Source organism: Ursus arctos, unplaced genomic scaffold (genome assembly GCF_023065955.2).
Source record: "Ursus arctos isolate Adak ecotype North America unplaced genomic scaffold, UrsArc2.0 scaffold_26, whole genome shotgun sequence".
NCBI classification, from domain to species: domain Eukaryota; kingdom Metazoa; phylum Chordata; class Mammalia; order Carnivora; family Ursidae; genus Ursus; species Ursus arctos.
In genome coordinates, this window is record NW_026622941.1 from 2,952,507 (window position 1) to 2,977,376 (window position 24,870).

At 41.2% G+C, this 24,870-nt stretch overlaps 1 protein-coding gene and 1 pseudogene across 16 annotated transcripts in view; one reads left to right on the top strand and one right to left on the bottom strand.

Moving 5' to 3' along the window:
• The first annotated feature begins 6,438 nt into the window (after positions 1–6,438).
• The window catches only part of RAD52 (RAD52 homolog, DNA repair protein), a 36,890-nt gene continuing 18,458 nt past the window's right edge, over positions 6,439–24,870 (top strand). For 4 of the 16 annotated variants that reach the window (XM_044385318.3, XM_044385319.3, XM_044385320.3 and 1 more), the window contains exons 1-8: positions 6,466–6,508; positions 18,823–19,034; positions 19,136–19,240; positions 20,299–20,400; positions 20,994–21,087; positions 21,265–21,332; positions 23,513–23,631; positions 24,432–24,507. In XM_044385318.3, coding sequence (XP_044241253.1) covers positions 19,154–19,240; positions 20,299–20,400; positions 20,994–21,087; positions 21,265–21,332; positions 23,513–23,631; positions 24,432–24,507 — 546 coding nt within the window. In that variant the 5' untranslated portion in view covers positions 6,466–6,508; positions 18,823–19,034; positions 19,136–19,153. Of the gene's footprint in view, positions 6,509–18,822; positions 19,035–19,135; positions 19,241–20,298; positions 20,401–20,993; positions 21,088–21,264; positions 21,333–23,512; positions 23,632–24,431; positions 24,508–24,870 lie in introns of all 16 variants that reach the window. The other 12 variants (XM_048216478.2, XM_048216479.2, XM_048216481.2 and 9 more) reach the window with 9 other exon arrangements.
• LOC123001245 (60S ribosomal protein L23-like) lies at positions 6,461–18,022 on the bottom strand (annotated as a pseudogene).

The following is a 24,870-nucleotide window of genomic DNA, read 5'->3' on the forward strand; positions in this document are numbered from 1 at the left end:
AAGGCAGATGCTTAAGGACTGAGCCACCCAGGCGCCCCCCAGCAGGTGTTTTAACATGAATAATTTGATCGAGGTGAGACAACTTGAGGAAGTATCAATGCGAATCTGCTTTTCAGTTGCGTAGGAGGGATGGAAGGCATACACCAAGAAAAACAATGAATGGCTCGGCTGCCATTTAAGCAATATATTTTTTCTATTTGTTGGGGCTGGGGGAAACAGAAATGTGTAAGTTTATAAAAAAAAAAAAAAGATAAAATCACCTATATTCCCATGTCCAGAAAAATCTGTTGTTTCTTTTAGTCTTTTAAAGAAAATGAATACATATATAATACCTATGATCCAAAATTAGTATCACATTGCCTTTGCAGTATTTTAACACTTTCTATTTGGAAATAATTCCAAACTCACAAAAAGTTGCAAAAATACAAAGAGCTTTCAGAATACCTGTCTACCCTTTACCCAGATACGGCTTCTAGTTAACATTTTACTCCATCGGCTTTGTCATTTGTTTCCTTTGTCATCTGTCTGTATCTATATCTATATCGATATAAAATGTAAGGGTGAGTCACGTACATCACGGCTCTGTCACCCCTGAATACTTCTGTGTGTATGTCCTAAGACTAAGGATTTTTCTCCTGCATAACCACAACTGTCAGCTTCATAAATTTATAATATTACATTGATTTAAGAATTTTATCTAATCTACCATCCATATTCCACTGTTATCTACGGAGCCAAAAACGTCCTTCCTAGCATTTCCCCAGCCCAGCGCAGTCTAGGGTCAGGGATTACAGTTGGTTGTCAATCTCTTTAGCCTCCTTTTTTCTGGGACGTTTTCATAGCCTTTATCTTTTCTCACATCGACGTTCTGAAGAGTGCAGTGCCTCATGCTCCGGCCCCTAACACACACCCTTTTTCTTGTAATTGACCGCTCCTCATTTTGTTTGTCTGATGTTGATTTCTGATTAGGTCGAGGTCATGCATCTCTCTGGAGCACCACACGGGTGACACTGTGTCTTCCTCAGTATATCACATCTGAAGATGTGCTGCTACCCTTTACTGGTAATGTTAATTTTGATCACCTAGTCAAGGTTTGCCCAATTTCTCCACTATACTCTTATTGTTTTTCTCCTCCTTTGCAACTTATAAGCTTATGGGGAGACAATTTCGGGTCATGCAAATTTTCCACTCCTTACCAGAATTTCCCCTTAGATTCAGCATCCTTTGGTGATGCTTCCCTGTTTCATCTTTACCAATGGTTGCCAAATGATAATTTTCCAACCCTGGCATTTCCTCCACATTTGCTAGTTAGCCTTTGTCATTCTGCTGAAACAAGAGACTTCCCTTTTATTATTATTTGTAATTCAGGAGGACTCATTAATTATTCTCAGTTCAGTTTTTCCACATGTCAAAAAAGCCAGGTTATCTGTTATCACCATTTTCCCCTCCAGTACACATTCCATCTGGAGCTTGTCATTCTCCTCTCCACTCTGCACTGATAGGCCTCTGACCTGCTGCATAGCTGCCTTCCTGAGATTTTTGCTTCTTACCATCTCAGAACGTTCATGGCCTTTCTTCTGTGTTGGATCCTGTTTTCTAAATCCTGTGCTTTTGTCTTTGTTCGTTTTGTTTTTGTTTTTGTTTTTAAAGTAGGCTCCGTCCCAATGTGGGGATTGAACTCATGACCCAGACATCAAGACCTGAGCTGAGACCAAGAGTCAGAAGCTCCATTGCCACCCAAGCATCCCCTCTTCCTAAGTTTCGTTTTACATTTTTTTAAAAGATTTTATTTATGTATTTGACAGAGAGAAATGGAGAGAGGGAACACAAGCAGAGGGAGTGGGAGAGGGAGAAGCAGGCTTTCCACTGAGCAGGGAGCCCGATGTGGGGCTCGATGCCAGGACCCTGGGATCGTGACCTGAGCCGAAGGCAGACGCTTAACAACTGAGCCGCCCAGGTGTCCCTTGTTTTATATTTTGATACATTCTCACCTTCTGAGAAAAGGTGGGCAACAAGTGAATTTTTTTCTGAGGGCATGTCTGTCCAAAAATATCTTTACTTTTACTCTCATTTTATTGATAGTTTTGGGTATTCTAGGTTGAAAATTGTTTTCCCTCAGAATTTTGAAGGCATTGCTTTAGGGTCTTTTAGCTTCTATTCCTGTGCTAGGGAAGCCCAAGGCCATTCTGTTTCCTGATCCTTTTGATGTCACCGCATACTTTGTATGTAATGACACTTCTTCCGTATGTATTCATTTTGGATATTTTCATTTAAGATATTTCCTCCACCTCTAATGATCTAAAATTTCTCAGCGTAGCTTCTTTTTAATTAATCATACCAAGCTTTACCGTGGGTCCCTTCAATATGAAGACCTATGTCTTTCAGTTCAGAAAAGTTCTTTTGTGGTTTTTCTTTGTTAATTTCTTCCTGGTGTTCTGTTATTCTTTTTCCATGATAGCTATTTCTCAGCTATTTGATTACCTTGACTGATACTTTAATTTTCTTATTATTTCTTGTTTCTTTTTCTTTTTCTTCTTTTTTTAAGATTTTATTTATTTATTTGACAGAGAGAGAGGCAGCGAGAGAGGGAACACAAGCAGGGGGAGTGGGAGAGGGAGAAGCAGGCTTCGCGCTGAGCAGGGAGCCCGACGCGCGGCCTGATCCCAGAACACTGGGATCATGACCTGAGCCGAAGGCAGATGCTTAACGACTGAGCCACCCAGGCACCCCTATTTCTTGTTTCTTATCCATTGTTTTGATCAACTCTCTGGGAGATTTCCTTGACTTTATCTTCCAAACTTATCAGCGAGATGTTTACGTTAGCTGTCATATTTTTAATTTCTAAAAGCTTTTTTTTAAATGTATTTTTCTTTTTCTTAGAACACACTATTCCACTTATGAATAGAATACAATATCTTGTTATCTGAGAATATTATTTTTTCTTTGAAAAAATGTCTTTCCATCTGCCTTGTTTCTTGGTTTTACTTTTTCATTTTTTTTTTTTGATAGCTTTTATGTCAAAGATATTCCTTGGATCCTTCACTGCCCTCACACTTAAGAATGAGCTTTTAACCAGTTCATTGGAGGCTTTGAGAGTGTGGAAGCTTTTTTATTTACTTCATTGTAGGCAAGCTTTTAAAACTTACTTTATTCTAATTAAAAAATGTTTAGGGGCACCTGGGTGGGTCAGTCGGTCAAGCCTTCAGCTCAGGTCATGATCTCAGGGTCCTGGGATCCGGCCCTGCGAGCCCTGACTCAGTCTCCCTGCTCATCGGGAAGACTGCTTTTCCCTCTCCTTCTGCTTGCCACTCCCCCTGCTTGTCCTCTCTCTCTCTTTCTCTCTCAAATAAATAAATAAAATCTTTAAAAAAATGTTTAATTGTGGTAAAGTACACATAATATAAAATTTACTAGCTTACCCATTTTTAAGTGTACAGCTCAGTAGTATTAAGTACATTCACATTGTTATGCAACCAATCTCCAGAACTCTTTTCCTCTTGCAAAACTGATAATCAATGTCCATTAAATAACAACTCTCCCTTTCCCCTTCCCCTGGCTCATGGTAACACTCTTATACTTTCATCTTTATGAATTTGACTAGTTTAGGTATTTCACATAAGCAGAATTTTACAGTATTTGTCTTTTTGTGACAGGCTTAATTCACTTAGCATAATGTCCTTAAATTTCATCCATGTTGTTCCAGGTGTCAGAATTTATTTTCTTTTTAAGGTTGACTCATATTCCATTGTAGGTATTTACCACATTTTGCTTATCCATTCATCTGTCAATGGACACTGGGGTTGCTTTCTCCTTTTGGCTATCATGCATAATGCTGTTATGAACATGGGTGTACAACAATTCTTTGAGTATATGCCTGGTAGGAGAATTGCTGGGTTATATGGTAATTCCATTTTTAATTTTTTGAAGAACCATTATATGGTTTTCCATAGTGTTGCCCCATTTTACATTCCTACAAATAGGGCACAAGTGTTCCAATTTTTCTACACCCTCATCAACACTTGGTATTTTCTATTTTTAAAATTATTATTAGCCATCCTAATGGGTGTAGGCAAGCTGTTTTATGTGTATAGTTTTGGACCCTGCTTTTTCCACAGAAAATGATCTTGGGCATTTTTGCGTGTCAATAGACATTTTTCTAAACATGATTTTTAATGACTGTATTATTGAACAGATCCCATAATGTGGTATTTTAATTTGTTTCCAGTAATTTTTAAATTTTTAGGGTAGAAATCTTTGTGTACACCCCTGATATTTTCTTTAGTTGATAAGGTCCTGGAGGTTGAATTCCTGGGTCAGAGTATGTGTGTGTGTGTGTGTGTGTGTGTGTGTGTGTGTGTTTTAAGATTTTTAATCTCCATCTGGACAAGCAGAGGGGAGAGGCAGAGGGAGAGGGAGAAGCAGACTCCCTGCTGAGCAGGGAGCCAGACACGGGGCTTGACCCAGGGATCTGGGATCATGACCCCAGCTGAAGACAGACACTGAACGGGCTGAGCCACTCAGGAACCCCTGGAGCATATATATTTTTAATGTATATTTTCAGATTGCCTTCCTGAAAGGTTGCATCAGTTTGTATTTCTACTAGCAGTATGAGAGTATCATCTACACTGAATATTATCAGACAATATTAATTAATTAATTAATTCAAAGAAAGCTTTAACTTATGACCTGGAGATCAAGAGCCCCAACATTCCACCAAATGAGCGAGTCAGGCGTTCCTCACACAACATTATTTTAATGTATGATCATAAATACAAAGTCAGCAAGAGTATACATCAACTGACAACAATGGTTAACTTGAGAACAGGACTGGTTTTGATGTATGAGTGGTCAAATAAAATGTTGAATTTATTTTCATTGTTTGTATTTTTCAATAAAAATGTAATCATGTATTATTTGTATAAAATATTTTAATTTCCTAATTTAAAAAGGAAATGAGTGAAATGATACTTATTTTAATATGCATGATTTTTTTAGTTTTATTAAAGTTAAACCTTTTCTCATATTTATTGTATTTACCCTTGTGTGAAATATCTAACTCATTTCATTTGTCTGTTATTCTTGTTAGAACTTTTTATACAGAAGCTCTCTTTACCATTCATGATATTCCCCCTTTTTCTGGTTTACTTCTAAAGTTTATTTTGTTTTCAACTTCTAGAAGTTTAAAAAGTTTTATGTAGTTAAGTTACATCTGTCCCTCTTTTACTTTATGACTTGTGTCTCATTTTTATACTTAGAAAGTCCTTCTCCATTCTGAGGTCAGATACTTATCTGTGTATCTTTATTTTATGTGTATCTTTGTGTTTAACATTTCACTCTTGAATTCAATTGTAATTTATTTTAGTGTATGTTTTGATAAGGAATCTAACCCAAGTGGTTAACTAATCGTCCCAGCACCATTTTAAAAATAAACCATTCCTTTCTTGGTTGATTTGAAATGCCACCTTTACCAAATAAGTTGTTCATGCATTGGGTCTGATTCTAGGCTTTTTACTCAGCTTCCGATGGTGTTACTGGGAAGAGTGAGTAGTCATCCAGGAAATGACTTGGTCTGGAGTATTGCTGCTCAGATAATGAACCGTCTGGTTAAAAGGGGTGTATTGAAACAACCAATTTGGAAACGTAAAAGAATGATTTTGTTGAAATTCTTAAGTACTTAAGATGGGGTTGTGATGACTAAACATTTTAATCTTGTTTTCGAACACTGCTAATAGGATGTGCAGTCATCACTCAGTTGCTAGGCACAGTTCCAAGGGCCATTCTAAAGAATTCCCTTCCTCCATGTAGCCACACTCTCATTTCCCTCCGGTCCCAGCTAATTTAAGAAGCCATCGGGTGATGAGTGTGTGTGTGCACGCGCGGCAGTGGCGGGCGAGGAAGGCTCAGTGAGCAAACATGTCCATACTGCCTCGGTTTACTATGCCTGCCTGGCGTGGAATCTATAAAAGACTCTGCTGACCATTCTTAAGAAGACTTAAAAGCATGTTTTTCTTTTCCTTCAGTATCCCTCGCGTGCACGGACGGATTCTAAGTTCCTACCCCGCCCCATCGCCGCACGGTCCCTGGGAATTGGGTTTGTGACGTCTCTCAGTAAGGCGCTGGCATGCCCCTCGTGAGCTCGCCGAGTCCGCCAGGGGGCAGCAGAGACCTGGGCGACCGCAAAAGTAGAGGGAGTATGGGGGAGATGGAGGCAGGGGGAGTGACGTGGAGACATTGGCTTTGGCACGTCGAGGTCAGCGTCGCGCTGCCAGCTTGCTTTACGGCTTTCGGCCGATTGCCTTGCGGCTCTTCTCCCCTTCCCGACTTGATTTTCGGCTCCTCCTCCTGTCCTTCGCACCCGCCCCGGGCCCGCCCTCGGTTTGGACCTTCTTCCCAGGGTTCTCTTGCAGGTCTTTCCCAGGTTCCTCTGCGCAGCTCTATCTAAACTCCTTTCCCCTTGCCTTTAGCCTAGACCGAGCTCCCTGCGTGCACCGCGCGCTGCCTGAGGCGCGTAAGTGGGGAGGGAGGGAGGAAGGCCCAGTTGCGGTGGTTCCGGCCCGGGGCTGTGGAGCGTGGGGTGGTGCAGAGATTCTGAGTAGATCGATTGGGGCGGCGGTTGAGTTCGGCCTGCGGGCTCCAGCAGAGTGATCCTGAGTCCGGCGCCTGTGCTAATTAGTACAGCAGGGGTTCAGGATCAGGGCTTACTGAGAGTTTGGTTAGGAGGGACAGGAGTAGAGGAAACGTAGACCAACACCGGGAGACCCCACGACGGGGTGCAGGCGGCGTATCGTTAATTGTGGCGGTCCCGCGCACGGGCGCGAAACTTTCCAAATGCTGCTTGTTGACAGGAGTGAAGGGTGCTGAAGTTTGTGTCTGTAGCTAGGCGGAGTTGGGAGGAGTGGCCGCAGTTGGGAAGGAATTACCCATTTCAAAGGAATTTGACATTCAAGTTTAGCTGCATATTTAGCCTTCGTAGGCTTTTTTTTTTAATTGATATACAATTCATACACGATTAAATTCATCCATTTAAACACTTCGGTGAGTTTAGTATATTCACACGGTTTTACAACCATCACCATTACCTAGTACTGTAACATTTTTATCGCCCCGAAAAGAGACCCACAGCTCGTTAGCATGCACTTCTCATTTGTCCCTATCCCCCACCCCACTAATCTACTTTTGTCTCTGAATTTGCCAATTCTAGATATTTCACATAAGTGGAATCCTACAGTTTTTGTGTGTTGGGTTTATTTCACCTAGCATAATGTTTTCAAGTTTTATGCATGCTGTAGCATTGTCAGTACTTCTTTTTATGGCTGAATAATAAAAATAATCCATTGTAAGGGTATACCACATTTTGTTTCTTCATAAGTTGATGAGCATTTGGGTTGTTTCTACTTTTGACTTTCTAGGCCTTTGAGGAGGAAAGACCTCTTTCCTCCACAGAACTCACAGTCTGAGGCACATTTTTAAACGAAATTCTCATAAGCCAGCATTTAACTCTGCGACTGGCTCAGGTATTTTAGTGGCCTCTGGTCTGATATCTTTTAGGGAAAGTTGTCTTTTTAAAGTCCTCTCTTAGGGGCGCCTGGGTGGCACAGCGGTTAAGCGTCTGCCTTCGGCTCAGGGCGTGATCCCGGCGATCTGGGATCGAGCCCCACATCAGGCTCCTCCGCTGGGAGCCTGCTTCTTCCTCTCCCACTCCACCTGCTTGTGTTCCCTCTCTCACTGGCTGTCTCTGTCTCTGTCTCTGTCAAATAAATAAATAAAATCTTTTTAAAAACAAAAAAAACAAAACAAAACAAAAAAATAAAGTCCTCTCTTAGACCATTAATTGTAGCGGTAATTAGCAGAGAAGCATTTGTGTTGCAGTGTGGTGGGTGCCATGACCTGTTACCTTGTGATATGAACTGGGTGTAGCCGAAGATGAGTGTATGAGAAGTGTAGCTACAGCTGTGGGAGAGAGGTTTTATCTCAAAACCAAACATAAAAAACCTGTAGTTGATCCTCATTATTCATGGAACTTGTATTTGGGAATGAACCTACTCAAATTTCTTTGTAACTCCTAAATCAACACTCATGGTGCTTCGAGGTATATTTAATGTCACATTTTTCTCATTTTTGTACTTTTTGTTAGTGATTTCGCAGTCTGGAATGGCCTCCAAGCATATTGCTGAAGTGCTATCTAGCATTACAAGTGCAAGAAGGCTGTGCTGTCTCTTACAGAGAAAAGAAAGCTTCTTTTAGATAAGCATTGTTCATGAGTTATATGCTGCTGGCTGTGAGGTTGGTGTTAATGAGTTAATATACATTGAGTGAGGTATTTTTCAGTAGAAACACACATAAAACAAGATTATGTATTGACTAATGTAAGAAAATGTTGTGACCAGAGGCTCACAAGAACCTAACCCTGTGTTTAATGGTTCAGTATTTGATAATTCAGTGTTCATGGTGATTTTATAGAACTACCATGAATGAGAATTGACTGTATACCCAATGTAACTATTCAAGGGCAGAAAGACTAGTGTGGATATTCTTCGATCTCTGTAACTTTTCATATTTTTCCACTGAAGGCATTTATTTTTAATACCATGCTGGCAGTTTTAAAGTGAAGAGAAGCTAAAATAAAAATAAAATGCTCTTTATACTAGTGCTGGGTCAGGACTATGTTAAGTGCTGGAGATTCGGTAATTAGTATATGGCCTTTCTGTTCTTGAACGGCTGAGTGTGGATTAGAGTGTAATATGTGCTTTGATGTATGTCTAAATTGCTAGGGAACATAGGATTGATTCTATTTAGAGTGTAACCTGCATAAGTCTTCAAAGAGGAGATGACATTTGAAGTTTCATAAAATGTTATAGCAGCACGTACATACATGAAAATAAAAGAAAACAACTGGATCTCCAGTCCTGCTGTTCTTGATCTTTGCAGTCAGATTCTCGCCCGTCCTTGAGTTCTGTCAGTTCTGCCCCCCTGTAATACATATCCAGAGTCCATTCTTTCTCCACGTGGCCATGATCTTCCTTTATCATTTTCTCTCTGGACTGTTGTAACACACTCCTAACTGATCCCTCCCTCAATTATTCACTGTTGACAAAGAGCCTTCTGACACCCGAATATAATCTCATCGTTCTCAGCTTAAAATTTCCATTGCTCTCCCAAGATTTATAAACTAATGTTTCAAGCTTTTTAAAGTGGCTGATATTACCCTTCATGATCATGCCCTGCCTATCCTGTCTTTTCCTTTTTTTGTTTTTTAAAGATTTTATTTACTTATTTGACAGAGCGCAAGCAGGGGGAGCGGGAGAGGGAGAAGCAGGCTCTCCACTGAGCAAAGAGCCCAATGCTGGGCTCGATCCCAGCACCCTGGGATCATGACCTGAGCTGAGGCAGACACTTACCCATCTGAGGCATCCAGGTGCCCCCCTGTCCTGTTTTTAATAAAGAGTAGAAAAGGTCAGATAAAAGAGGAAAATTTCCATATGTAACATGCTTCATTCCCTCTTACACCTTCCTCCCTCTCTCTGCTTATAATTAGAAATGCTTTTAGGTGAGAAGGAAGTGGATAAGAATAAAAACATTTTTACAAATCTTGTTGACCTTCTTAGTATCTCTTGAATTCATCCATTTCTTGCTCATAGCCCTTGCCCTGGTTCAAGCTCTTTCCCTTTCCATTGCACAACTCTTTTTTTTTTTTCTTTTTGAGAGGGTGGTGGAGGGGCAAGGGAGAGGGAGAGAGAATCTTGAGCAAGCTCCATGCTCAGTGCAGACCCCAGTATGGAGCCCAAAAGGGGGTTCGATCTCATGACCCTGAGATCATGGCCTGAACCCAAATCAGGAGTCGAACTTAACTGACTGAGCCACCTAGGTGCCTCTATCTGACAAATCTTTTCCTGGTCATATGATTTTATTTCTCTGAGAAAATACCTATCAGAAGAATTCTTGGGTCATATGGCATATGCATGTTTAATTTCTAAAGAGATTATCAGTTTTATTTCCAAAATTATGAAACATAAGGCTTCTAGAAGAAAATATGAAAGAATATCTTCATGACCTGTGGGTGTGCAGAGGTTTCTTAGACAAGACTTAGAAAACAATACCTCCTTAAAAAAAATGTGATTACATCAAATTTAAAACTTCTCATCAAAGACAACTCTAAGAAAATGAATAGGCAAGCACCAATACCTACCTAACAAAAGACTGATCTCCAGGGTATAAAAAGAGCGATTAGGATTCAGGGCCTGGGGATAATCCTCTGTGGCCTGCTGTTCTACCCTCTGAAACTGAGTCATTATTCTTTTTTCATGGAGGGTAGCATGTGCTTACAGCTGAATACTTTCATCCTTTTTCCAGCCAGAATTCCAGTTGCTTCACATCCTTGCCAACTTTTGGTGCTGTAGTCTTTATTTTTAGCCATTCTGGAGGCTATAGAGGGGTATGTCATTATGGTTTTAATTTTAGTCCTTGATTACTAATGATGTCGAACACTTTCCTGGGCTTGTTGACATTTGTGTATCATCCTTTAAGTGCCTGCTCAGATTTTTGACAATTTAAAATTGGGTTATTTGTCTTTATTATTGAGTTGCAGGAGTTATATCTTTTTTATATCCTGGATATCAGTCTTTCGTGGTTGCCTATTCATTTTCATAGGGTGCTCTTTGATAAGCAAAGTATTACATTTTGGTGTAGTCATATTTATCTTTTTTTTTTTTTTTATTGTCACTGCTTTCTCAGTCTTGTCTAAGGAATTTTGACCACCTCTAGGATATGAAGATATAGTTCTATATTTTCTTCAAGAAATTTTATAGTTGTAGCTTTTACATTTAGGCCTATCTCTAGTTTTTGTGAATTGTGTGAAAAATATTTTGTGGGAAATACAAAATTTTTCCTCACATGGATATTCAGTTATCCCAGCATCATTTGTTGAAAATACCATTGCATTACATTTGTACCTTTGCAATTCAGATTGCTGTTCATATGACTGTATGAATCATGGTTGGTTTCCGGGCTTTTTTTCTTGTTCCACTGATCAATTTTTTTAAAATTAAAGATATTTATCTATTTGAGAGAGAGAGAGAATGTGTGCAAGAGTAGGGGGAGGGGCAGAGGGAGAGGGAGAGAATCTCTAGCAGACTCCCTGCTGAGTATGGAGCCCAATGCAGGGCTTGATCCCACAACCCAGAGACCTTGACCCCAAGACCACGACCTGAGCCAAAACCAAGAGTCAGTCACCTAATCCACTGAGCCACCCAGGTGCCTCATCACTAATCAATTCTTATGTCAGTTTAATTACTTCTATTTTAATTACTATAGCTTCATAGTGAGTCATAAAGTCACATAGTATAGGTCCTTCAACTTCGTTGTTTTTCAAGATTGATTTGGACAGTCTAGTTCCTTTGCATTTTCCATATAAATATTAGAGTCATTTTATCAATTTCTACAAAAAAGTCTGTTAGGATTATGACTGGCATGACATTTAATCTTTAGATCGATTTGGGCAAAATTAACATCTTAATGGTATTGACTCTTGAAATCTATGAACATGGTACGTCTCCCTTTTTACAAGGTCTTAACTTCTTTTAGTAATGTTTGCAGTTTTCAGAGGGGAGGTCTTATACATCTTTTGTTAAATTTATTCTTAAGTATGCCTTTTTAATATTGTAAGATGGAGTCATCATTTTTATTGTTATTTTGTATATAACGGGACATTTTTCTTTTACTACTTCCCAGATTTTCTCTTTATTTTTGTTTTTAGCAGTTTGCCTACAATGTGTCTAGGTGTGATTTTCTTTGTTTTTATCCTGCTTGCAGTTTGCTGACCTTAAATCTATAAATTTATGCTTGTCACCCAATTTAGGAAATTTCAAGTCATTAAATTTTGTTACTGTTGTTGTTGTTTTCCATTCTCTTTAACCTCTTCTTTTGGGACTTCAATTATATTTGTGTTAGTTGTTTTTATATTATTCCACAGGACCCTGAGGCTCTTTCATTATTTTCAGTCTGTCTTTTTTCCCCCCTTCAGATTATATAATTTCTGTTGCACTATCTTCAAGTTCACTGACTGTGTTTTATCTTTAATTTTGCATTTTGTGAACAGGATTGATAGATAATTTACGAGATTCCTAGTTCGAAAGCAGTTCCTTTTCTTTTGTAAGTGTAGTGAGTATGGTTTCATTATTAGAAGGCAAAACACCAAGAAAGGGGACATGGTTATATGTCCTTTGACTTGTAAATGTTCTCTTCTCTTATAGGATCTATACTTTGCCCTCTCTGCTCTTCATAGCACGGTTTCAACACTGGGTGTTATATGCAAATAATGAATCATGGAACATTACATCAAAAACTAAGGATATACTGTATGGTGACTAACATAACATAATAAAAAATTATTATTAAAAAACAACAAAAAAACAAAAGGTACCTCTCATTACTTTTTGCCCTCTTGTCCCCTGAAACACGGGCTTTCCAAGACTGCCTCCTTGAGGTGTGTATATGCTGTTTTTCTTGGGCTGCTGTGGCCTACCAGAGCTCTTTGTCAGTATCTTCATACTTTGTGTGGGTTTTCTTTTCCTCGGAGCAATTTTAGTTCCATCTTAGGCTCCCCATCCTCCTGTTTCTCCAGTGCATTTCTCTTCCCATCTATGTCCCACCTAACTCTCCTTGAAGAGTTAGGATGTGTGTTTTGAGAAATATCTCCACCAGAAGTTGATGTTTATTTTTTCTAATTCCAGGCAATTTGAAGCTTATAGTATTTTCAGTCTTCTAATTATATTAGAAGATATGGGATATTTGTGGTTTTATTTGTTCCTGTTTTTGGTCTGCATTGGGTGTATTGGGATATTTGCCATATCTGTGCTGCAATAACTGTGACTATGCAGGAAGTCTTTACTAACATTTTATTTTGAAACATTTGAAGCCTTCAGAAAAGTTATACAAGGGATGCCTGCATGTCCTTCGCCTAGATTGATAAATTTGTTACTTTGCTTTATCTTCCTCTCCTCCTCTTTACACGCGTGTGCACACACACACACACACACACACACACTTCATTAGTTGAATGATTTGAGAGTAAGTTGCAGAAAACATGACAGTTCACTCTATTATTTCCTTATCTATCTCCTGAGGACGAGATCATTCTCTTATATAATCTTGATGCAAGTTGAACAATAATGCAATACCTTTGAATAATAAGCAGTCCATCATCAGAATCCCCTCTGTCTCCAGACTATCCTTGACAGCTCTTTTTTTCCTGATCTAAAATCCTTTCAAGGACCCCACCGTAGTTGTAGTTGTTGTGCGTTGTGTGTCTTTAGTCCCCTGATCTAGAATAGTTCACTTGCTTTGTTTTATTTTTTGAGACATTGAAATGGTTTGAGTCCAAGCCTTGTAGATTTCAACTTGTCTAATTATTTCCTCTTGATTAGAGTCATGATTAAATTGGTAGAAATACTCCCTAAATGATGTTGTGACCTTTTCAGTGTATCCTTCAGGAAGCTTATGATGGGACAATTACTGGTGACATTATGTTTGATTACCTGATTAAGGTAGCATCTGCCAGATTTCTCATTGTAAAGATATCTTTTGGTCCCCCTACGTTTTTCTTCAAACATAAGTAGCTTATCTGAGAGACGAGCTCCGGACATACTGGTAGAGGAGAGGGGAGTGAGATGGGACAGCAGAGGCAGTCATTGGAGGGTGAGGGTGCATGGGCAAGCCAGTTACCACCAGTGGGCGACCAAATCTAATGTCACTGGGGAACTCGAGCCAATGGAGAACTCACAGCTTCGTGTTATCTCACAAAGTGAGTAAGAAATCTAGTGAAGCAGAGAAAGACAATTATCGTGGTTTCACTCATTTGTGGAACATAAAGAATAGCAGGGAGATCGGTAGGAGAAGGAAGGGAAGAATGAAGGGGGGTTAAGCAGAAGGGGGAATGAGCCATGAGAGACTATGGACTCTGGGAAACAAACTGAGGGTTTCGGGCGGGGGGGAGTGGGGGAATGGGCTAGGCCAGTGATGGGTATTAAGGAGGGCATGTACTGCATGGAGCAGTGGGTGTTACACGCAAACAATGAATCATGGAACAGCACATCGAAAACCAGTGATGTACTGTATGGGGACTAACATAACATAATAAAAAACTAAAAAAAAAAAAAAAAAGAAACCTAAGGTCTTTAAACACCAGCTCCCACCAGTAGGTGTTGGAGGGCTGCTTCTAGGGGCACCTGTTCTCTGGCACTGGCAAGTTACCACGCACAGGTACAAAGTGGGCCCTGGTTGCCAAAAAAGGCCCTCAGATAAAGAGATACAATTGTTGACATTTGGCAGTTAGGCCCGGGTGCACGATTGTGATAAGAGCTGAAGGGACAGCTAGCAGAGCATCCATGGTATCTCTGTGTCTGGGGACCCCAGAACCTAGAGCTTGAGGCACGACCGTATGTGCTATGATTCCTTCGGGAAGCGGAAGTGAGGGAAAGGGAGATTGAGGAGAGAAAGAAGATTAGGTCAGTTCAAAGGTACATTTCCAAGTTGGCCGCCCCTTGGCAACAAGTCCGACTGCCTGCTCGATGTCCTAAAGCTGTGTGTCAGGAGCATGTATGAAGTTCGGTCTCCCGCCCCCGAAGGAAGGAAGGAGAAGAATTTACCCCTAGCTTCTGTATCTCATTGGTAAAAGGTGTGCCGCATGGCATATTCCCTCCCTCAGACTTGCAGGCTGTGCGTACGCGGCGTCAGGTGGGTCCCACAGGTTCTCTTACCTCCAAGGCAGGAGGGAAGCCGGGGTGGGAGCGAGAGGCATCTGGCGTGAGCAGGAAGTAAGGGACCGGTGTTGGTGCCTGTGTGCCAGTTAGAACTCATGTATATTTGGTCTACCTCATGGCAACTGGGGTAGAAAAAGTGGTCGGGGCCTCAGAGACAGGCAAGGCCAAGAAGATTTGAGGTGCTGGGTAAATACGCCTGGTAAATTTGGATTCTACTTTTGTTGAGCAAATACGCACACACCACACAGACACAACATACATACGTAAACTCAATCGCATATTAAAAAAAGACAGTTATCTATTGCTGGTGCTGATCCAGCCAAATTTTACTTCCTTCTGTATTTTTTGATATATGTGTAAGGCTTTCTACAATAAAGATATTTTAATTTTATAATGGGAAAATGGTTGTGGACAGTTTTAGGAAGGCAGTCAGCCTTCTCAAAGTAGCAACTGGTGAAAAAAAAGAAGAATGATTCCATGCTTTACTTTATGGGCAGATATGAAGTTGTCCTTTTCTGTGGTAAAAGGTTGAATCTTCTAAGATATTGTTTAGAAAAGTAGCAAGTTACTTTTTAAGTGTGAGAAGGTAACTCTTGCCTTATAAAATTAGTTTCTAAAGAATTAAAAAATACACTTTGTCTCTGTATCCTACACTATGTACTTCATCATCCACGCTTTCCTTCATTTAATCCCTCACCGAACACTTCCCTCCCTGACCCCCTACTAGGAACAAGGTACCATGCTACTCCCTGGGGGGCCAAGCAGAATCCAAGAACCTCCTGCCTTCTAGGGGCTCACACTGGATGGGGGAATGGATGTGGAAGAGACAGCACTCACCAAATGCTTTCTCACACTTTCTAGCCTCCACTGCAATTAAGTTGGAGCCTTGTGACAAGTTCTGTCCCGTGAACTGTGACCAGAAGTGATGCATATCACTTCTGGCCTAAGGCAGCTATGAACCGGTGTGACTTTAACCAGTCTCTCTCCCCTCGCAGTGATGACCTTGGAGGTCACATGTGCTTAGATGACACAGCCACAGGATGGGCAGGGCCACCAGACTGGGTTAGATCCTGCCTGAAGGAGATATAAACCTTGATTGTATTAAGTTATTCTCCCTCCTTTTTTTTTATTGTGGCAAAATATATGTAACTTAAATTTTTAACCATTTTAACCATTTTTAAGTGTGCAACACAGTGGCATTAGATACCTTCCCAATGCATACCCCTTTATTTTTAACAAATAAGTGGGCAAGTGCTTATTTGAGACTTTGTGAATCTCTCCCACAACTTTATAGTATCCAATGATGATTTTTGCTGGATACTGTTATTATCACATCACTTTATTTTATTTTATTTTTTAAAGATTTTATTTATTTATTTGAGAAAGAGAGTGAGTGAGAGAGCACGAGCAGGGAGGGGAGAAGCAGAGGTAGAGGGAGAAGCAGGCTCCCCTCTGAGCAGGGAGCCTGATGCGGGACTTGATCCCAGGACGCTGGGATCATGACCTGAGCCGAAGGCAGACACTTAACCAACTGAGCCACCCAGGCGCCCTCCCCTCTTCATTCTTTTAACTGTTATTTCTGGCATTTACAATTGCATTCTAAATATGATCCCTATTCCATTATTTCCTGTTGTAACAATTTTAAGTTGTTGTTGTTGTTGAAGTAATCTCTGTGCCCAACATGGGACTTGAACTCATAACCTGAGATCAAGAATCAAGTGCTCTACCAGCTGAACCAGCCAGGCACCCAACCTGTTTTAACAGATTGTGTGTGTGTATGTGTGTTCCAGTTTCTCCACGTCCTTGCTAACGGTGGTTATTCTCTGTCTTTTTTAGTGTAGCCATCCCAGCATATGTGAAGTGTTTCTTTTTTTTAAGGTTTTGTTTAAATTCCAGTTAGTTAACATACAGTATAATATTAGTTTCAGGTGTATAATACAGTGATTCTGTTTTAACAATTTTTTTCTTTTTTTAAGTTTATTTATTTATCTAAGTAATCTCTTCCCCCAACATGGGGCTTGAACTCACAACCCCGAGATCAAGAATTGCATGCTCTCCCAACTGAGCCAGCCAGATGCCCCTGTTATAACAATTTTTGACACTAATTACTAATTAACATAGTGTAAGCTACCCTCCTACTTTTTTAGTGCCAGATTAGAAATAATCATTCTTAGTTGAAATGTAATGTTTTATGGTCATTTAAATAGTTTTTTGCATTTTCATCGTACTGTACTTAAGAAAGTCGAGATGCGCCTAGCAATAGCTAACCTTTCAGTACTTCGCGTGTGCACTATTCTAATGCAGTTTTTATGCGCTATCATGTTAATCTCCACAGAACCTGTAGAAAATGCAGGTATTGCTATTATGTCCATTTTCTAGGTGAGAGAACATCATTTAGAGAGATTATGTGATTTTTCCCTTGGTCAAGCACCTAGTGGGGTAGAGCCAGAAACTGATATTTAGAACTTGAGCCCCTAAACGCTGTGTTGTGGTGCCGTGTGCAGTGTCCTGCCACGTGACATTCCTAGATTTGTAGTTTTACTGTGAGCAAATAACCTGAACACTATAGCATGCAAATTTGCTGAGGCACAACTTTTTTTTTTTGTGCCAAGTACTGTTTATTTTGCACACACCCACAGCCAGTTTGCACCGAGTGATATCATTTTACAAAAGGAGGCAAGGGTTGGGTGGTGTCAAGAAAGGTGACATGTAGAAAAGAACAAGAAGACAAACATTGGGAGCAAATAATTTTTAATTTTTTTTGAACACACCGAAGAATGCTGCCAGCAGTGGCGGCAATCCTGGGCCACAGGTGTGCGTGCTCCTTTGCAGCCGGTCCTGTGATAGCGGCACCTTTCATTTCCCTTGGACTGTTTACTGTGACCCCCGAGTTATCTTCAAAACAGAGAAACACGCCAGCTTTCCTCTGGTAGGACTGTGGTTGTCCAGTTACCTGCTGGATGTACCTTCTTTCTGAGCTCTGGTTTACCTTTCTTCACTGTGGCCATCACCATGTCACCCCCACTGGCAGAAGGAAGCTTGTTCAGTCCCTGGTGCCCCTTGCCGAGATCATCTACAGGTTTCTGACCCCTGTGCTGTCAGCACAGATGATCACGGCTCCTACTGGAAGACCCAGGGAAATCCAGAATTTCACACCAGAGGACCGACCATGTCCTCGCTTCCACATCTTGAATGCTGGAAAGGGACAGAAAGGCTGGGGCACAACATTGAATCCTTCTGATTGAGACAGGTGTAGGGGTAGTCAGGTAGTGGGTCAGCCAGTTGTAGGTGCTTCTTCTGAGGATAATTCTGTTTTCTAAAGGACTACACATTTGCATAGTCTCGGTCTAATGCATTGGCTCCCAAACTTGAGCTTGTGTCAGAATCACCTGGTGGGCTTGGGCAAACACTAACTCCTGGGCCTCGCCTCTAGTTTCTGATCCAGGAGGTCTAGGGTAGGACCTGAGGATTTGCAATTCTAGTAAGTTCCTAGGTGATGCTGATGCTGCAAGAGACCTAACTGGTCTAACGCTTTCTCCTTCCTGAATGTTAGGGCCGTCCACACTGCCTTCTCTTGCTCTTTAACTTCCCTATTAGTCTTCTCCTACCAGCTAGCTTGTTGGTTCCTGGAAAGCAGGTCAGTTATTGTGGCTTTTACTTTTTTTTTTTTAATATATTTTATTTATTTGAGAGAGAGAGAGAGAGAGCACGAGCAGGGGGAGAGGGAGAGGGACAACCAAACTCGCCTTGAACAGGGAGCCCAGTACGGGGCTCAGTCCAGGACCCTGAGATCATGACCTGAGCTGAAGGTAGACGCTTAGCTAACTGAGCCCCCCGGGTACCCCTAGATTATACGTCTCTTTTTGACCCGCTGAGGTCAGGACCCTGTTGCTCATATAGTAGGTAGTAATCAGATGATTGGTTACTCTCCCTTGGAGTGTTTTTGCAATTTTGACTTTTTCAATTATAAATATTGCAATTATAACACATTCTAATTATAAAAATCACCTTAAATAACACCATCACCCTAGCAAAGATTTTATGGTTTGGTTTTTTTTTTAAGTAGACTCCACGCCCAATGTGGGGCTTGAACTCATGACGCCTGAGATCAAGGTTTGCATGCTTTACCGACTCAGCCAGCCAGGCGCCCCCAACCTAGCAAGAACTTTAACAGGACAGAAGTGGACCCTAAAGGATCTTCAGTGCCATGTTGGATGATAACTAAGCACTGAGGAACTTAGTCCTTGATTGGGGCAGTGCTTACAAATAAAGTGTTAAGTAAGTAAAACGACTTGTAGGAATACTATAAGTGGATTAGAGGCTCTTGCTTTTTACCTTTAGCATTCTGTGAGATCTTTTTAAATATTCTGTTTTTGTAGAGGTCACCCGGAATCAGCATGTCTGGGACTGAGGAAGCGGTTCTTGGAGGCCGTGGCAGCCATCCTTCTTCTGCTGGTGGCAACTCCGTATTATGCTTTGGGCAGGTAACTGTGTGTTTTTCATACCTGGGAAGAATGAGATTAAGTGAAAAGGCAGGAGAAGGTAATTTGTAGAGCATCATCAGACACAGGGAGCTATTTATTGTCAGTGGGTTTTCCACTGGGTGCGTTACTTGGGGGTCTGATGACCTCGCAGGGCATTGTGGAACTTTGGCATCAAAAGACTGGGAGTACTAGGGATTACATTTAGATGTACATCTTGTTAATTTTTTGGGATAGATTACATATTCATATGGTATAACATTCAAAATGAAACATGGACTATATGTGAATGAAAAGTCTTACTCTTTCCCCATCACTTCCATCCACATTTCACCCAGTTTCAAAGATTCCGGTGTTATAATCTTTGTGGAGATATTCTGTGCATATAAAAGAGATTCTTGCTTTGTCCGCCCGATTCCCTCTTTGTCTTTATCAGAGATCTGTTTGGGAAAATTTATTTAATTTAAATAGGGCTAGAGGAAAACTACCAAGGGGGCAAAAGTCAAAATAAGTAGTAGTATATTTATGTACGTGTAGGATGGAAAATTGTTGAATTACGGAAGAGGTATTTCCCCTACTCCCTTGCGGACATAAACGTCCTATACAGACTCTGAGGCGGGACATTTCAGTTTACCAATTCTGGCTTGAGAAAGCTTTGTAAGGAGGGTGGTGACACCTAGGGCAATGCCTCTCAAAATGTGGCCCAGTGACCTCTGGGGTCCACAAGACCTCTTCCGAGTCCATGAGGTCAAGAAGAGTTCCATAATAATACGAAAACACTCTCGTCTTTTCCTGTTCATTCTCTTATGAGTAAACAGTGGAACTCTCTAGAGCACACACAGCCTGGGGCAATACTGCTTTGACGGCTGATGGAAGGTGTGCCTTAGAAGTTTCTCAATTTTAATTCCTAGTAGTGGTAGATATAACCCACATAAACAAGAGCTCTTATGGTCCTCAATTTTTTTAAGAGTGTAAAAGGGTCTGGAGACCAAAATGTTGGAGACTTGCTGACGTAGGAAGTGGGGAAAATGTCAGTTTAATTTTTCCTTTCTGGGTTGCAGTACCAGTACACGGCAGAAGAGTACCAGGCCATCCAGAATGCTCTGAGGCAGAGGCTGGGCCCGGAATACATCAGTAGCCGCATGGCTGGAGGAGGCCAGAGGGTAGGAGAGTTGATATGCTTGAAAAGTGGGTGCCCCTCTAGCTGGCTACTCAGAGGATTGCACTCCCTCTCTGAGTCCTCATGGATTCAGAAGGTCTCCTGCTCACTATTGCTAGATGTTTCCTAATGTCATTGGGAGGGGATGCATTCCAGCCGTCATCATCATCTGAAGTGACCCAAGTGTTGTTTTGAGACTTCCATACCTGCCATTTTGGGATTTTTACACCATCTTTTAAAAGTGTTTCTTTTGCCCTTTGCTTCTAATTTTAACTTCTGTGTATATTTTTGGTCTTCTGTAATATATGTCAGCCTGAGACTTGTACTTTTTTGGAAACTGTGAGTTTTGGAAACTGCTAGGTGAGTGGATAACTTTCCCCTCTGAGCCTAGTCCCTCCCCCAAGACAAAACATTGGTTCTAACTGGTTCCTTCTGGAAGATCTTTGAAATAAGTTCACTGAGAATTTCCCTGGAATGTTAAGTGGCAGTTTTGCCAAAAAAAACTGGTAAGGAGTAAATTAGGTGAATTTTGATTCTCATTTAAGTATGGCAGGGAATTTTAACAAGCTTCCCCCCCCCTTTAATTTCTTTTCCTAGGTATGTTACATTGAGGGTCACAGGGTAATTAATCTGGCCAATGAGATGTTTGGTTACAACGGCTGGGCACACTCTATCACACAGCAGAACGTGGGTGCGTATGTTTCCTGGCAACGGTGACTTCTTCATTTCCCTTACTTTGGGACTAATTTCTGGTGGAGTATTTTGTGGGTGAGGACGTAGGGTAGGTGTACTTGGTCGCCAGCAGGGGAACACGGGTGAGGCACAGGGATCAGTACCCTCTTCAGCTGGTTCTCTTTCCCACTCCTAGATTTTGTTGACCTTAACAATGGCAAGTTCTACGTGGGAGTCTGTGCATTTGTGAGAGTCCAGTTGAAGGTGAGGGTGATGGAATAGACCCGCTGCCTCCAAGGACCGGGTGGGTGGTAAGAGAGAATGAGCAGGTAGAGAATTCTCTGGACTGGGCCTAGAGAGCTAGGCTGTGGAGCTGGGGCTCAGCCAGTGTTCCTTAGGATGGTGGTACCCAAACATTCTTACTCATGTGCCCCCTAAATGAATTCTGAAAACCCGTGTTTTCCTGCACATTTTAAGTTGACACCTAAAAGTTTTCACCAAAAGTATAGATAGCAGGTCCTCTGCGTTTCAAAAGTTTGCATTACACCACTTTGCTTTTATGAAAGACCTACGCTGGTACCTGCTTTCGCTTAACTGAAAGAAACCCAGAGAGGAGTTTCGCTTTTATGAAAAAAGCCACACCCTGGTGGCAAGAGGGGCCCCGCCGAGTCTGTCCCCGGGAACTACACTCAGCGTCTCGGCATCAAGCTGCCAGAGCTTTGAACCCTGTCTGTGAGCATCTGTGCTTTATCTCCATTTATGTTGTGCATCCGTTAGCAAGACGTGGCCGAAGGTTATCAGAAAAGCATAACAGGTTATTTTTTGGATCTGGGAATGCTCAAAAATTTTTCCATAAAAATTAATGGTAATTCTTTGCACCATTTTGGCTTATGAAAGATTTCATGAGAATGTTCTACTTTCGGATAGCAGGGAAACCTGTAGTTACAACGGTGTGTTTTTTAGCATATTGTAAAATTTGACATTCTAAAATAAATCTGTTACATCTTTCTCTTCCTTTTTGTATTCAAGTATAATTAACATACGGTGGTACGTTAGTGTCGAGTGTACAGTATAGGGATTCATCACTTCGGTACATTTATCACGGCTCATCAGGATAAGTGTATTCTTAGTCCCCTTTATTCCATGCAGGTTTTCTTGTTACATCTTTTTTAAATGTACCAATGGATTTTAAATATCATAAATGATTAAATACTATCATCCACTTTAAAAAATACATGAGCAAGCTCTTCTTCAATCATGAGAAATTTTACATTGTTTCTTCTCAAACTCATATTTCCATTCTGTCTCCCCATTGGCTTTTGTCCATATGTATATGGACATGTATATGTATATGTCCATATGTATATGTGTATATATGTATAAGTAAAATATATATTTGGAGTATATATATGATAGATGTTTAGAATATATATTATATATAATATATGTTTGGAACAATTAACCTTAGCATATTCCTCTCTGTGTGTGTATGTCTGTATATATAAAAGTAATTTTGGGGGGTAAATTTTCAGTGACCCTACGGCTCTAAATTATAAAAAATTTCTTCTGGATTGAGTTACTATTACAGGTATTATTAATACGCAATTGGTCAGTCAGTTGTGGCTATGAGGGGGACAAAATAACTACATCAAAATTTATATACTTAATAAAAATGAATTTTTATGGAAAATGTATTTCTTAATGAGATGAATGAAGCTTTTTTTCCTTTTGGGGTAGTTTATATGTCTATAGTTTAATATTAATTTTTAGTTTAATTATTAATTTATAGTTTAATAATTAATTTTCCTAGATAGAACATTCAGCATTAATTGTATTCTAGCTTCTTATTTTTATAAATAGTACCGAAAAACCTTACATAAATAGACTGGGAATGGAGAGAGTTTTGTTACAGTGTCACTCATTTCTTTGAATAAGCTTTCTGCGTTATATCTCAAAAATCAGAGTGCTATCATCCCCAATTATATTCGGTCCTCTGTCAGCTAGTAACTTGATCAGGTGTATCTTCATTTTTGGTGAAAGCCAAGAAATGGCTACCACCTGACCTGTGAAAAGATTTGCTATCCAATGATTAAGAGGCTGTTAAATACAGTATTTCACCTTTTCCTTTTGCTTGGTGTCCCAGAGGTTTTTATACCTTGGGGTAATGCACCGTAGTAAGATTTAGGGTGGGTTAGCTGTGTGCCTTTTTTATGTGTAAGTGGAAGTGCGAAGGGAGAATTGTCTTGCACATTTCCAGGCAGATCAGGTCTAGGACGTAGCACTGGAAATTAATTCTCTTCCAACTCTCTGTGCCAGCAAGGCGCCTGGGTTCTGGTGCGTTCTGTGCTTCCTGTGTGAACGCCCTTGAGGGCGACCAGAGCTGTGGAACGAGTGACAAGATTGTAGCTTCTCATGTTGGCTCTGAACTCCTTTTCTACCCGCAGGATGGCTCATATCATGAAGATGTGGGCTATGGTGTCAGTGAGGGCCTCAAGTCAAAAGCCTTGTCTTTGGAGAAGGCCAGGAAGGAGGCCGTGACAGACGGGCTGAAGCGGGCGCTGAGGTGAGCACAAGGGCTGGAGTCTACACTGCGTCAGTCTGGCTCTGGCTTCCGAGCAGTTTTGTTTCCTGTTCATTTGTTTAAATATAGAATACTGTGTTCTCTCCTCTGAACTTGATTTTGCACACCCCCATCTCAGTCCTGTGTCTTGGAGACCTTTCCACACGAGGACAGAGATCGCTTCCCCACACTCTTTAAACCCCTCAACGGTATTTCCTTGCGTATGTACAGCTTAGGTGCATAGAACAGGGTTTTGGGTTTATCTTTTCCTTTCTTTTTTTTTTTTTTTTTTTTTTACCTTTTTGGGGTCATACGTGGCCTTTGAGAATTGAAGTGAATTGTAATGAACTTACACTAAAAACTTGCAGTACCATAACCTGTGTGGGAGGCCAGACGGCCCAAGTCAAGAACTTCAGTCATGGGGGTGGATGTGCCCCAAGTGTGTGGCTCCCTATCATTGGGGAATCGGAACCGACCTTGGAAAAAGAATTCTCTGCTCTGGAGTTGGCGCTCCAGGGCAGGAGGTCGCTAATGGGGTTTTGTGGATGGTTTCTGTCTTTTCGTCCTCCCTGCCTCTTGTTGAGGGCAGAGAGCCGTGGCTGTTAGGCCCTGTGCTGTACTCTGAGAGCCTCATACGGTGGTGAACATGGCAGGTGCCCAAGCAACGTTTCTGGGTGTTATTAGGACCCAGCTCCTCTGCGGCGGTTGAGAAGCACCTTGCCCTGAAGGTCGTGTCTGTGTTCTCTGATATTTACATGTAACCATTCTCAACCAGTTTCTCTCTTTTTTCCCCCTTCCCTTAGAAGTTTCGGGAATGCACTTGGAAATTGTATTTTGGACAAAGACTATCTGAGGTCACTAAATAAGCTTCCACGCCAGGTATGTTAGAAATGGATGAAAGAAATGCATCGCAGTAAAAGATGAGAAAATGCCGCGGTGGCGCGGGTTGAGGATCCCCGGAGGGAGGGAGGAGAAGGGGAGACTGAGCCCTTTCAAGGGTCTGGATGTGTATTTCAGACTTGTTTGAGGACCAGAGCCAGTAGGAACCGGTCACCTTATTTTCCAGCTGAAGGAACTGAAGCCTAGAGAATCCGTGCCACTTGTTTTCTTCTCCACGGAGAGCTGGGTTCGGGAATGGTCTGTGAGACCTCAGGAGCACAGAGCCCCCTGCAGTGGTCGTTCCTTAGAAACACTCAGAACCTCACCTCTTCAGCCTTCTTGTTGCTCCTGCGCTCTAGGGGC